The sequence below is a fragment of the Callospermophilus lateralis genome, chromosome 5, assembly GCF_048772815.1.
Source record: "Callospermophilus lateralis isolate mCalLat2 chromosome 5, mCalLat2.hap1, whole genome shotgun sequence".
NCBI classification, from domain to species: Eukaryota; Metazoa; Chordata; class Mammalia; order Rodentia; family Sciuridae; genus Callospermophilus; species Callospermophilus lateralis.
In genome coordinates this window covers 63,585,933-63,600,566 of record NC_135309.1, presented here as the reverse complement: position 1 = coordinate 63,600,566, position 14,634 = coordinate 63,585,933, and the positions used below count along the sequence as shown (strand labels likewise).

General features: G+C 45.4%; 2 protein-coding genes across 2 annotated transcripts in view; one reads left to right on the top strand and one right to left on the bottom strand.

Moving 5' to 3' along the window:
• Positions 1-310: 310 nt before the first annotated feature.
• On the bottom strand, positions 311-5,300 carry Rps14 (ribosomal protein S14). The gene is made up of 5 exons (XM_076856715.1): positions 5,197-5,300; positions 2,636-2,786; positions 2,004-2,165; positions 935-1,011; positions 311-431 (listed from the first exon to the last, which is right to left on the bottom strand). The coding sequence occupies exons 2-5, from the start codon at positions 2,782-2,784 to the stop codon at positions 364-366; spliced, it is 456 nt and encodes a 151-aa protein (XP_076712830.1). The 5' UTR covers positions 2,785-2,786; positions 5,197-5,300; the 3' UTR covers positions 311-363.
• The window catches only part of Ndst1 (N-deacetylase and N-sulfotransferase 1), an 84,502-nt gene continuing 75,161 nt past the window's right edge, over positions 5,294-14,634 (top strand). The window contains exon 1 of the mRNA XM_076856711.1: positions 5,294-5,465. The gene's annotated coding sequence lies outside the window, so the exon portion shown is untranslated. The remainder of the gene's footprint in view (positions 5,466-14,634) is intronic.

The following is a 14,634-nucleotide window of genomic DNA, read 5'->3' as shown; positions in this document are numbered from 1 at the left end:
CTTGATTTGCTTTAGGTGACTGAGGAAGCTTAACACCACAACAAGCAAGTATGGAAAAGACCCAAGTAAGCCCTAGTACCTCACCTCTTCCAGGAAGCCAGTGTGCAGAACCCAGGTTCACCTGTTCTACACCAAGGGCCCAAACAGTTCCACTTATGTTCCTGCATGATGTCTTTTACATCTTCTGAAGCAATATAATATTTTGTCACTGCCCCAAGAACCTCATGTCAGCTCATGCCCTCATCACACCTAGATAAGTGGAGGGAAATAAATACCCCCTGGGTGGCTCCTACACAAGAAAAGACTAGTGTTGAAATAGCTTACAAGGCATTTATTAACAGAAAATAATCTGAGGAGTCCTGTTCACAGACGGCGACCACGGCGACCCCCCTTCCTGCGGGTGCTGTCGGAGGGGATGGGGGTGACATCCTCTGTGGGGAGAAGAGAAAACATCAGTGCCTGGAGCTGGATGGGAAGAACCCCAGGCCTCCCTAGGCCAATGGTCTAACCATTCAGCAGTAGATCCTATTGTTCCCCAAATGTGTTCCTATTATCAACAGATGAATGGGGAATGGTCCCACCTTCCACATCCTCAAAATTCCCTGTCAATGTCTCAACCTCAAAATCAGGAAGACATTTAGAAATGACACTAGGCCATCCAAACGCAGATGGGAAGAACACCATGCAGCTCCTTTCAGCAAATGTAACTGCCAAGAGACACCAAACCAGGCTCTGTACAAAATAGGAGCGGTATATGATTTCTGGGATCAATAAATACCCCCTGGGTGGCTCCTACACAATAAGGTTTCATTACATTTCTTGGAATTCTGAGACTTATACCCCCTGGTCCCCATTTATTAAAAAAATTTAAGATCAGTAGGTGCCAGGTTAGTTTCAAAACTAACCTGTGTGTGTTTGTGAGGGGGAGACTTACCAATCCGCCCAATCTTCATTCCCGAACGAGCTAGGGCTCTGAGAGCTGACTGGGCCCCAGGTCCAGGGGTCTTGGTCCTAGGAAGTAGAAGTTCAAGTTAGACAAGTCAATGGTAATCTCCATAAGATCTCATAAATTTTCTAGTTCACAATTCTCTAATGACAAACCTCGTGTAAAGGGCCAGACAATAAATATTTTAGGCTTAGTGGGGTTACTATCACTTCTGTTGTATAGCCAACAAACAAAAATTCCTTTAACTATTATTAGAGTAATTTGTATAGACAGTACAAAAAAAGAACAGCAGGTCAACCTAGTCATAGGTCAGTTTGCCCTGCTCTGCCTGCAGCCAGGTAAAGCCCCCTCCCTTCATGCCACATGCTGTGACTCTTAAGTCTTCTTTGCTGCTCTGTCCAAGACACTACCACCTCTGCATGGGACCACTTGAACAGCTTTCTATCTGGTCTACACCCTACCTGGCAATCATTTATTCTAGCTTTCATGCCCAATAAAGCCCAAATTGTTGTCCTGTTCTATAAGACCAGCAAGGCTCCACCCCTACATCTCTCCAATCATACCTCATGATACTTTCCTCCTCATAGTTGCCCAAGCTCATCCTTACCCCAAGAACTTTTTCTTGCAACTGTATCTAGCTGGAATACCCTCCTTCTGTCTTGCTCTCTCTGAAAGACTTCTGGATATCATTTAGGCCTTAGTTGAAAATATGTTATCATACATTCTCTTCTTAGCGTTTGCCACAAATAGAGGTCACACATCCACTGCTGCTCTATTTGCTTAAAGTCTGACTCTCCTACAAGCCTAAGTTCCATACAAGGAGGTCAAAGTCATTATCTGCTTTCTTCCTTTACTTTTTTTCCCCTAGTTTTGGAAACATAGCGATTGGTATATAGTGGGCACTTGATAAGGGTGGGGTACATCCAGGAGCCAATTATATGTATATGCCTAAAATATCTTATTTCAGATTACAACAGAAAACCAAATCTCTCAAATCTAAGTGTTCTGGCACCTAAGTCCAGCTGTCTTACCACCACCCATCTCCAGCCTTATATACCTGTTTCCTCCTGTGGCCCGGAGTTTGATATGTAGGGCAGTGATGCCTAGCTCCTTGCACCTCTGGGCTACGTCCTGGGCAGCCAACATGGCAGCATATGGAGAAGATTCATCTCTGTCAGCCTTCACCTTCATCCCACCTGTCACACGACAGATGGTTTCCCTGGGGACAAAAGCAGAGTCATTCTTTTTCATCTCCCAACAATGATTCACTAAGTGATTATCATGTCTAACAAATAAAGACTGCCACAACTCAGGTATGGCAGAGCTTGAGTCAACTTGAGTATATATCCTGATCCTGGACAAGAGAGTCATGAGCTCTGACTTCATGGGGTTCAGTTTAGTGGGCTAAAAGACACAATACAGCTAAACTTTATATTTTACTTTTGCATTCAATCTTTAAAGATTAGTCTATGAGGTGTGTATTAATATCTTCATTTTATGTAGGAGAAAAATCAAAGAATGTCTCCTTTTAATTCCTAGAAAATTCTGCATTTTTGGACAAAACGAGCAAACACATTTCCTTACCTGGACAAAGCATTAATTCTTTAGACAGAACTTCCTAAACTAGGGACATTTCTTCCCTCAGCCTCTTGCCAGGTGGATTTTGTGCCTCTCCACCCAGGTACTCACTTGCCAGAAAGATCAGTGACGTGCACAAAGGTGTCATTGAAGGATGCAAAGATGTGGCAGACACCAAATACATTCTCTCCTTCAGCCACCTGAGGTCCAAGGCTGATGACCTGTTCTTCCTTCTTTTCCTTTCCCTTGCGAGGTGCCATTTCTGAATAAAAAGAACCTTAGTGTTAATGACAAGATTTCCATAGCTAGGTGTGATGGTGCATGCCTGAAATCTGAGCACAGCTCAGGGGGCTGAGGCAGAAGGATTATAAATTCAGGGCCAGCCTCAGAAACTTAGTGAGGCCCTGTCTCAAGATAAAAAAATGAAAAGGATCAGGGATATGGCTCAGCAATTAAGTGCCCTTGGGTTTAATCTCTGGCACGCAAGCAAGCGTGCACACGCACATACACGCACACAAACCAAACCACCCAGAATCTGCTGTTTGTAACTTTTAAAGAAATCCCAAATTTTGCTTCTTTTTGTCCCTGATTCCCTATACCTAGGACTATGGTGTACTTTCTCATCTGTGTCTCACTAAAACCCATTTTTTCCTGTACTTGGTTGATGTCAACTAGTGGCTAAAAAGCAATGTGCCATTAGGTAACCCTTCTCCAGAAACTACCAAAGCATAGCTACACAGAACCTTTAGGATAAGCCTACATTCTAGCAGCTGACCAAAAGTACCCCTAATTTCTACTCAAAATAAGGATAACACACGCTTAGGTCTCTGCAGACCCGAGTTCAACTGGCAATTTTATTTAACTGGGCGAATCAATTATGTTTTCAGAGGTACGAGGGATGGAACCCAAGGTCTTACACATGCTAGGCAAGTGCTCTACCACTGAGCTACATCCTCAGCTGGCAAATCAATTCTTTCTGACCCTTCTTGTTTCAAATATATTAAGATTAAAAAAAAAACCTTTTGTTTATTTATCCAGGGTAACATAGCAATTCAGTTGCAGAAATCAGAACCCGTTTAGATTAATTCTTGATCCACACACAGTACTGCTAGGAGTACTTCTAGGTTTCCTGGCCCTGGATACTATACACAGGCTAGACCCAAAGAAGCCTGAAATACTATATACTAAAAGGCAATGCCAAGGCTAATACCTATCTATGTATCAGCAATGGTGCTCCAAAGATTCTTTATTCAAATGGGGAAAATAAACTGGCCACATCTGAATTCTGAACCAATTCCTTAGCTTAGCATTCAGGGATCTTTTACCAATATGGCCCTCAACCCTCATTTCCTAATTCTATGCTCTACCTGTTCTCTCCCAAAGCCAATCTAAATCATCTTCGCCTACCAACTTATCTCCTTCTACTACTGCTTAGAACCAAGTCCTTAAACTTTACTAACACCAAATATTAAAGGCACTAAAACATGCCCACCAGAAAAAGACCCACTCCAGAAATCCAGTTGGTTCATGAAACCAAATAGCTCTAACCTGACATCGTCTATAATGTTAAGTGAAATCACAGGAACATAGGACTAGCAAAAAAGGCACACTGACAGGAAGATGAGGAGAATGGGCAAGGCTAGAAGGACTGCTTCCTGCCTAAAGCCCCAGGCCTTCTAACCCCTCTGAGGCTCAAACATCAGAACAATTTCTTAACGTTATCAGAAGACACCCAAACTATGAAGGGCTCAAATGAAATCAGGCTATAGCCTGCAGAAGGAGTTAAGACACCTAAGATCACCCCATTTCAGCCCTGTACTCTGGCCAGATCCTTCTACTTCACAATTACCCTAGATTTTAAAAGTCTGATTCCAGTGCTCCTGGATCTCTCTGGTGCCTTTCTTGTGTGCAAAACCACCTATTCCCACCTTCAAACTAGATAAACGAAATTGGTACTCAGTGGGTAAGTACTGTTAAGGAAGGTGCCACAGGAAATCTTACCTAAGCGAGTATTATATCCAGTGTCTACCTGCATTTCCCCTATCCTAAGGCCCTCAAGTGTTGAGGAAATGGTCACTCAGGGGTATTAACATACCTCAAACACTGATGTGCAGTTCCTACCATCAGCTTCTGAGTCGGGCCCCAAGGGCCCAGAACTAGCATCAAGAATCACCCTGATTCAGAAGCACCCAACACAGGCCCCGAGTCTTTCCTGCATCCTCTCCCTGAATTCTCACTACAACCGCACAGGACAGACGCTATTAGTCCTATTTTGCAAATCCTAACTTGAGATTAGACACGGGTCTGCAATCGCCCAGGAAGAAGCTAGCGGGGTAGGGTGGGAGGAGCCCACAGACCACGGTCTCTGGGTCCCGTAAGTCACGCTGTGCAGTCGCTGAAACGTGACTTAGTTCACGGCCAAGTCCTGGACTCGAGTTCGTGTCCACTTCACAGAAATAAGCCCCCCTCCCCCACTTTAAACCAGGCGACCTCCTTCCAAGACAAGGCGCGAAATTGATCCTAGACTGGCCGGGCTCGGAGTCTGCCGGTAGGGCGTCTCTTGCCCAGCACCTGACTTGGCTTCCGCGGAAAGACCCCACTACCACGTCCCGAGCCCCGCCGGGCCCTCTGGCCACAGGATGCCGCAAGATTATGGTGCCTGGGCCTCATACCTGCGCGTCGCCTCCAGACTCTGCCACCGGAAAGAGAGATTGGGAAGGGGCGGGGCGATGGGTCATTTCCGACTGCCGGAAGTATACCGCTGAGGTCACGGGGGCGAGGTCGGCTCCCGGAATTCGACGCTTTTATTGCTCACGAAAAGACTAAGACTCCGCCCTCGGGGAAGATAGTTTACTTAAGGGAGAGCGAAAAGAGGCACGGGGATGAGTGTTGCGCAAACGGGCTTGCCTACGGGACCGAACGAAGCGGATACACCCACGAGGTGAGGCGGGTTTATGTTCCAAGATGGCGGGGGGCCGCGACTAGATAGACTTCCGCCGTCCAAACCCGTAGCCTACCATCCTGGGAGTGGCAGCGCACCTAGTGTCACGGAGGGGAAGAACAACAAGAGACTTATTTTGTGCAGCTCCGAGCAAAATAAGAATGTTTATATGGCAGCCTGTGCTAAGCAATTTATATGCTTCATTTAATTCTCATATTTTCAAGCAGCCTTTTGGTTTCCCTTGTACAGATGAGGGATGTTAACAGAGACCACATAATTGTAGTGGATATGAGATTCTGATTTAAAACTTGTATGCTCAATAGCCATTTCCATATATCCCTTTAATAATAATATAGAAGGACCTTGAAGGACTGGAAGAATGTGTAGATGGAGATGTGGAAAGGGCCAATAAGTGTATCTAGCAGAACTGGGTAAACATGCATACATTGCATGCACAATATATATGAAATCTATATAATGAAATGTAGATATTGTGTATGTTGGAAAAAATGAGCTAGCATGAAGAATAGGATATGTCTGTATGAGCTGTTGACCACTTTGAAAGACTTCAGTTTATGTAGGCTTTTTTTTTTTGTACTCGGGATTGAACTCAGGGGCCATTATACTTGGCCAAAATTTTTCAAAAAATTTTCCACTTTATAAAAACAAGTAATTGCTGGGCATGGTTGTGCATGCCTGTAATCTCAGCAGCTCCAGAGGCTGAGGCAGGAGGATCATGAGTTCAAAGCCAGCCTCAGCAATTTAGTGAGGCCCTGAGTAACTCAGTGAGATCCTGCTTCTAAATAATATACAATAAAAAAAGAGATGGGGATGTGGCTCAGTGATTTAGTGCCCCTGGGTTCAATCCCTGGTATCAAAACAACAATAACAAAAGAAACAATTAATTACAGAAACATGAAAAGAACAAGAAAGAAAAAAGAAGTAACAGTCTTAATCACTGCTGTTCATAACTAGGCACATGTCCTTCCCAGGAATCACTTATGCATGTTCATACAGGAAAAGACTTTCTCCTTTTTAAATTTTTTTTTTGTAATTAGTTATACATGACAGTAGAATGCATTTTGACACATCATATATAAGTGGAATATAATTTCTCATTCTTCTGATTGTAAATGAGTGGAATCACACAGGTTGTGTAATCATATATGTACATAAGGTAATAATGTCAGATGGTTCCACTGTCCTTCCTACCCCCACTACCTAATCCAAAGTACCTCTCTTCCTCCCTAGCCCTGCCCCTTATTGTGTGTTAGTGTTGGAATATCAGAGAAAACATTTGGACTTAGGCTTTTGGGGATTGGCTTATTTCCCTAAGCATGATGTTCTCTAGCTCCATCCACTTACCAGCAAATGCCATAATTTCATTCTTCTTTAAGGCTGAAGGACTCTCTTTTTTAAGAAAAAAAAAAGAGCTTTACAATAATTTGCCTTTTATGGTTTAAAAAAAAAAGCTATGCTCATTATAAATAGTCCACACAATACAGAGAAGTATGTAGTAAAAAAGTAAAAATTGCCCCCCAAGTTTTCCTTTTAGAAATACACTATGACGAAATTAAAGTACGTCATTCCAGAAACATTTTATACCCACATGTATACCAATATCTTTAGTACATAATCTATAATTTTATGTAAAAGAAAATTATATTTTATTTGCTATTTTGCTTTTTTTCATCCAACATCATTGTAGATACCTTTCCATAACAACCAGTAGAAATCTGTGGCTTTTTATGTATTTATTTATTTCCTTGCTTGTTTATTTATTTAATTTTGCAGTACTGGGTATTAATCTAGGACCTCATGTACACTAAGCAATCACCCTACCACTGAGCTATATCCTTAGCCCTTTTGTTTCTAAATTTTATTTGAAACAGGGTCTCACTGAGTTGTCTAGGCTGATCTCAAACTTGAGATCCTCCTGCCTCAGCCTCCAGGGTAACTGGGATTACAGTTGTGAGCCACTATTCCTGGCCCTATAGCACTTTTTTAAAAAAATTTGTTTACTTTTTTTAGGTGTAGGTGGACACAACATCTTTATTTTATTTTTATGTTGTGCTGAGGATCGAACCCAGGGTCTCATGCATGCTAGATGAGCGCTCTACCTTTGAGCCATAACCCCAGCACCCTATAGCATTTTTAAAAGAAATATTTAATATTTGAATATAAAGTCATTCACAAACTTTTAAAAAAATATTTATTTTTTAGTTGTAGTTGGACATAATAGCTTTATTCTATTTATTTATGTGGTGCTGAGGATCAAATCCAGGGCCTTGCACGTGCTAGGCAAGTGCTCTAGTGCTGAGCCACAACCCCAGTCCCACACAAACATTTTTTTAAAGGTACCAAAAAGTATACCAAAGTCTCCCCCCAAAATTCATCTTTTCAACTGTGTTCCCAGAAATCCTCTTCCTTACTAGTTACCATATTGTGTCTTTTTAACTACTATTGGTATTACTTTGTATGGCTGTATAATTGCTTATTTAACCAGTTCTCTATCGATGGATGTTTAGATTAATCTCCAGAATTTTCAAATATAAAACTGTCAAGAACACACTTGTCCTGGATGTGGTGGCACAGCCTGTGGTGGTACCAGATGCCCAGGAGGCTGAGGCAGGAGGATTGCTTGAGCCCAGGAGTTTGGGGCCAGCCTGGGCAATGTAATGAGACCCCATTTCTTCAACCAAACAAAACAACAACAAAAATAACCCACTTCTGCTATCCCTTCCTCAAGGTAAATTGCTTGAAATCAAAGTGAACATGCATTTAAAAAAATTTTTTTTTTTGGTATCAGGGATTGAACCTAGGGGCATTTTACCAGTGAGCCATGTCTCCAGCCCTTTTTATTTTTGAGAAAGGCATTGCTATTCTTGCTTAGGGCCTCATGAAATTGCTGAGGCTGGCCTCAGACTTGTGATCCTCTTGCCTCAGCCTCCCGAATCACTGGGATTACAAACGTAATCCATTGTTTCTGGCATTAAACTTTGATATATGTTGTTAAATTTTTCTCCGAAAGTTTGTATCACTTCACTTCTATAAGCTGAGAAGCTAAGTACATCCTTGTTGCATCCCTTCTCTTCATGATTAGTGAAGTCAGACATCTTTCTGAATGTTTTGACCATTTACATCTCTTCTATTAATTGTCTCTCTGTGTTCTTTGAAGGCCAGGGCTTTTTGTTCCCAGGTAGTGTGTTCCCCAGCAGAGTCAGGATAGTGGTGGAGACTGGAGTATTGTGGGATGAGCTCCTGCTTTGAATCATCATTGTACTGAACAGAGACCTCTCCACCTGGCAGAGCGAAGGCTTTGTGGAGGGAGTGTGGCCAAAGGCAGCCCACACAGTTTCTTCAGGACAGATTTTTCCACAGAGAAATAAGAGAAGTCTTATTTCAGAAACTATAGTAGTTACTACTTCAAAACTCCTCTTGGATTATTTAATCAACACATTTGTGATTCTACAAATAGTTTTTAGCTGTGTATTCTTGAATAAAAATTAGAGCCTATCTAGGGATTAGTTTTCTCATATATAAAATGGTATAATAATAGTGCTTTTAAAAACATATTGATTCTAGGGCTGGGGATATAGCTCAGTTGGTAGAGTGCTTGCCTTGCATGCACAAGGCCCTGGGTTAGATCCCCAGCACCAAAAAACAAAACAAAACAAAAAAACATATTGATTCTGGCGTGGTGGCACATGCCTGTAATTCCAGTGACTTGGGAGGCTGAGACAGGAGGATTGCAAGTTTGAAGCCAGTCTCAGCAACTAAATGAGGCCCTGAGCAACTTAGACCTTGACTCAAAATAAAAAATAAGAAGGGCTGGGGATGTGGCTCAGTGGTAAAGTGCCTCTGGGTTCAATCCCTAGTACCAAAAAAAAAAAAAAAAAAAAAAAAAAATTGTTGAAAACATATATCTTTGTTGGACTCCTACTCTGTAGCCAAGCTCTAGAATACAATCATAATGGTGTTTAAACTAAGACTTGAAAGTAGAGTAGGGAAGCTGAAGCATGGAGTGGCACGTATCTGTAACCTCAGCTACTCCAGAGGCTAAGGCAGGAGGATCACAAGTTTGAAGCCAGCCTTGGAAACTTAGTAGGATCCTGTCTTAAAATAAAAATTAAGAAGGGCTGAGGTGGGCTGGGGTTGTGGCTCAGTGGTGAAGCGCTTGCCTTGCATGCATGAGGCCCTGGTTTTGAGCCTCATCACCACATAAAAATAAATAAATAAAAATGAAAATATTGTGTCCATCTACAACTAAAAAAAATATATTAAAAAAAAAAAAAAAGAAGGGCTGAGGATGTGGCTTACTGGTATAGTATCCCTGGGTTCAATACTCAGTAATGGAAAAATGAGTAAATATATGAAGTAGAAATTAGCTAAATTAAGACAGGAAGAATGGAAGAATGGTCTGAGTGTGGAGAATCATACGTGCAAAGGTCCTGAGGTAAGAATGTGTTTGGAGAGTTCAAATAATTAAAACTTAGCTGGTATGACTAGTGTACTGTGAAAAGGGGAGAGGGATGAGCGATCAGATTGGAGGAGCAGCAGAGCACTCCTGCAGTGTCTTGCCTCTTCTCTTTCTCATCCCACCCGACTCCATACACTGTCAGCACTGTGAGTACAGGAGTGTGCTCACCACTCACAGCTTAGTCATTCCATCAGTGAAGGCTGTGAGCATTGCGTATGTGTCTAGGTTCTTGACACTTGGGATACATTGATGACCAAATCAGACAATGATTCCCACCCTCTTAAAGTTGACATTCTGGAAGAAAGAGCAGCTGCAGCATCTGAGTAACTTTCCCATTATGTTAGTAGGCCGTCAGTCTAGGGAAGGAAGAAAAAGCCAGGCATGGAGACATGACCTTGCTTAGGAAGGGAAAGGGGTCGGGCAGGTGGCAGAATTCAATGCAGAAGGCGGGAGTCTGGAGGAGAGGTTTGAGCAGAGGCCTGAGGGAGATGCGGAAGGGAGTGTTGCCAGCATCTAGGGGAAGATCTTTTTGGGGCTCCTGGGCACGTGCGCATGCCCAAAGGCGGAAGTGGGGGGGCATATTCTGGGGGTGGTGGGAACCGGGGTGGTGGGAGCCAGTGTGGCTGGAATGGAGTGGCACTGGAGGGGGTGGTCAGAGAGGCAATGTAATGATCAGAGGTCATGTGGCCCCACAGGGCATTGTAAAGACTTTGGTTTTGCTCTGCGTGGAGCTGTTGAGGGTTTTGAGCAGAGGAGGGAGGTCTGGCTTGTTTTAATGGGTTCACTGTGGATGCTCTGTGCGGAGCCCACTCAGCCTCTGGAGGGGTGAGGGGCAGAAATAGAAGCAGGATCAGGGTTAAGAGGCTTTTGCAGTAAACCAAGTGAAATGTATTGATAGCCGAGACCAGGGGGGCCTCAGTGGAGGCAGAGAGAAGTGGTTCAAATCTGCCTGTAACTTTGAAAGTAGATCCAACAGGATTTCCTGCAGATGAGACGAGACATGGGCTGGAGGAAGAGCGCTGAGAGCCAACTCCCGCAGTCAGGGCTGGGGTACCTGAAGGGTGAAGCTGCAGCCGCCGGGCTGGGAGGCTGAGGGGGGTGAGGGCTCGGAGGGGAGACCCGAGTTGGTCTTAGGCCTGAGTTTGGGGTGTTATTACACACCAACTGGACATGTCCAGGAGGTTGTCAGGTTGGATGAACCTGGAATTGAGGAGTAGGCCTGGGCTGGTGTGTAAATCTGGGGTCTTGGACATAGGGGTGATATTTCAAATCGGGGACTGTGACAACTGAGGGCCGTGGTGTAGGTGGAAAAGAGCTCTAAGGATGGAGTGTCGAGAGCGTGGGGGGCTCTGTGGTGGAGTGCTTGCCTTGCGTGCACGGAGCCCTGGGATCCTTGCACATGTGCGGGTGCACGCGATGGAATAAGGAGGAGGCAGCGAGTGAGAAGGAAGTAGTGAGGGTGAGATTGGGGACTCCACGAAAGTGTTCCAGGAAGTCACATGAAGACACAGTCGGGAAGGGGAGTGGGCAGCTGTGTTGGGGCACTGAGAGGTCCGTAGGATGGGCGCCGAGAGTGACCACCAGGGACCATGATACGAGCAGGTTTCATGGGATGGGGGAGCTGGAGGAATGGCGAAAGCTTGAAGTGAGTATATTTAAGAGAGAAAGAGGGAGGTGTAGATAGCTTTTGAGTTTGTTGCAAAGGGGCAGATGGAGAATGGGGAAATTTCTTTCTTTCTTTCTTTTTTTTTTTTTTTTAATTGATATCAGGGATTGGGTGCTAAACCTCTGACCCACATCCCCAGCCCTTTTTATATTTTAGTTAAGAGACAGGGTCTTGCTCAGTTGCTTAGGGCCTCACTAAGTTGCTGAGGCTGGCTTTGAACTTGCAATCCTCTTTTGCCTCAGCCTCCCAAACCACTGGGACTATAGGCATGCGCCACTGTATCCAGCAGAAATTTCTTTTTTAGAGATTCTGTTCTTAGCAGATGTCTGTTTCGGGGTGGGATGGTCCAATAGAGAGTAGAAAGCTGGAGTGGAGACTTGACCTTGCTTGGGTGAGAAGTGAGGGGCTCTAGGGCTCAGGTGAGAGGATAGGCTTTGGTAGGAGAGAGAATGTGTCCTCAGTGCCATCAGCAGGAAGGTGGGAGGGTGGGCATGTGGCAGGAGGGCTTTGGGAGACTCTCTACAGGGAAGTGGCAGCAGCCAGCTCTAAGTTGAACGTGCTGGGTAGGAGAAGGCTTGACACCAAGGCTGGAGAAATCGAATGGAGTTCCTGAGCATCCTAGGGTCGGTCCTCTCGAGGTTAGTGTGGGGTGCTTTCTCCAGCCGGCATGGCTTCCCAGATGCAGGCACGGAGTGGGATTTAACTTGCAGAGCATTGGATTTAACCAGGGTTGTGATTTTGCCAAGAGAGGACAGCTTAAGAGAGGGCCAGGGGAGCCGAGGGTGAAAGGAAGTATGATGTGTCCACGTGTGGCGCTGAGGTGGATAGCTGGAGTAGTCAAGTGTCCACACTGGCAGGGACAGTGTGTACAGGGTGGAGCGAGGGACTAGAGGTCCCAGTGTAGTCAGGGATGACTGAAATCAACATGCCAGCTGGTGTCTTCAAGCTGATGATCAAGGACGAGGGGGCATTATGGAGATGATGGTTTAGGGAGGAGTCCCAGGTATTGGTCACAACCATGGGGACAAGTGGCAGAGATGGTCAGGAAGACAAGATGGTTAGATAAAAATATGTCGAGAGACTGGAGGCTAGAGTAGTAGAAGCATCATCCATGAGACCATTGAAATGCCAAGAATTGAGACACCGATTGACTGAGGGTGACCATGAGTCCAGGGCAGAGCATCCAAGATGGCAGGGTGGACACAGGGGCTGGGAGACCCTGTGCGAAGGTGGGCTGATGTTGGGTGCCTCTCAGGATGTGACGTGGAATTAAAGCTGGGTCTTTTGGGGAGGAAGGCATGAGAATAGCCTGGACGTGGCAGTGAGAAGCAGGAGTGTTCCCTGTCTTCTGCCCCCTCCTTCTCTCACTCCATAGGTTGTGGAAGGAAGAAGGAGAGCCCTCAAGAGGCCTGTGAGGGGCAGCAACCCCAGGGGAGTGCTGCATTTCCTAGGACAAAATGGGACTATGCAGAGAAAAGACTAGGGACCGAGGAGGTTCTGCTGCAGACCTTCTAGAATTCCTGGGGGCAGCAGAAGGCCTTGAGGAGGTGTGTAAGGAAGGGACTGAGGACAGGGACTAGAGGACCGTGGACAAGGCATGCCTGTGTGTATGTGGGTAGATAAGACCAAAATATGACTAGGACACAAGTGACTGACACTCCATTGTTCAGTGGTGATAATGGCCTTAATTGGACACTTGGAACATGCCAGGCTCTGTGCTCAGTGAGTTGAATGTCTCATGTCCTTGATTCCGCTCAATAACCATAGAAAGTAGAGAAACTGTATTCCCCTCACGCTGCAACCAAGGAAACAAGTTTTTATCTATAAGTGGGACACCAGGATTTGGGCCTAAGCAGTCTGATTGCAGAGCCCCAATATTTCTGACAACCAGTCTGGTTGTCTTCTAATTGTCTGTTGATTGGGTGAATGAAGAGTGGGTAATAGGCCTTGAGAAAGCAAACCTGGGCCCTTTCCTGGACCCCCAAGCCCAGCCTGGAAGACTCGCACTCCCTGCTCTTAGAAACAGTTTATACTTTAATTTGCCCATAGGCTCATCTTCTCCTCCCCCTGGAGAAGTTTTTCAAACGTGAGAGAGGAAGGGGTGGAGACAAGGCCCAGAGAGGGTAACTTAGTTCATCCTGACACACAGCTAGCAGTCAGACACCAACTACAGCCCTGGGACTTGGAAGGACCTTCACAAGTGTTGGTCCCTAGCTGGGCGTGGTGGTGGTGCATGTCTCCTCCCAGCAGCTCAGGAGGCTGAGGCAGGAGGATCGCAAGTTTAAAGCAACTTAGTGGGCCTGGGCAATTTAGTGATTTAGCAAAATAAAATATAAAAGGGCTGGGAATGTGGTTCAGTGGTAAAGCGCCCCTGGTTCAATCCCCGGTACAAAAAAAAAAAAGTGTCCTTCCCTGTGAAGCTGTCCTGATGTCACTGTGGTTCTGGGTTTGGTCTGAGCCCCAGAACCCACAGGAACTCTGGTCTCTGTCTGAGTGTGGGGAACAAGGTGAGGAGGGGGCTGTGTGAGCAGGGTCACGCCAGTGCACACCCTCCAGGGGGAGATGGCGCAGGCTGAGGCAATGTCAGGCCCCCTTTCTGGAGGTCTCACGGGCGGCCTCTCCTGCTCCGAAGCACACAGCACTGTCTGTGAGACACTGCAGTGTCTCATAGAGCTCCCTTGTGGGCCCAGGACCTCTCCCTCCTTACCACACCCACATGAATGTGCCAGGACCCCTGCTAAGGACTCTCTAATGAGTAATATGAACAAGAAACATGATATCCATGTGTGTGTGTGTGTGTGTGTGTGTGTGTGTGTGTGTGTGTGTATTGTGGGCCGGGTCAGCCAGACAGGGAGGAGGTGGTGGAGGAGAGTCCTGAAGCCCAACAGCCAGTGGAGGTCTGGAGTCATAGGGAACTTGGAGCTTTCAGATTTGGGAGAAGGGCTGTGTGGCTAAGGGGAGGGAGTTGGGGAGTTGAGATCAAAGATTGGGACTGGGCCTAAATGGCCCTGGGGTAGGACTTT

Excerpts from the sequence above, each read along its gene's own strand:
- Rps14 (XM_076856715.1), bottom strand. The coding sequence starts at position 2,784 with ATGGCACCTCGCAAGGGAAAGGAAAAGAAGGAAGAACAGGTCATCAGC. Across the intron at positions 1,012-2,003 it reads CGGGCCACAGGAGGAAACAG|GACCAAGACCCCTGGACCTG; the intron begins GTATATAAGGCT and ends TCTACTTCCTAG. Across the intron at positions 432-934 it reads AATGAAGATTGGGCGGATTG|AGGATGTCACCCCCATCCCC; the intron begins GTAAGTCTCCCC and ends TTCTCCCCACAG.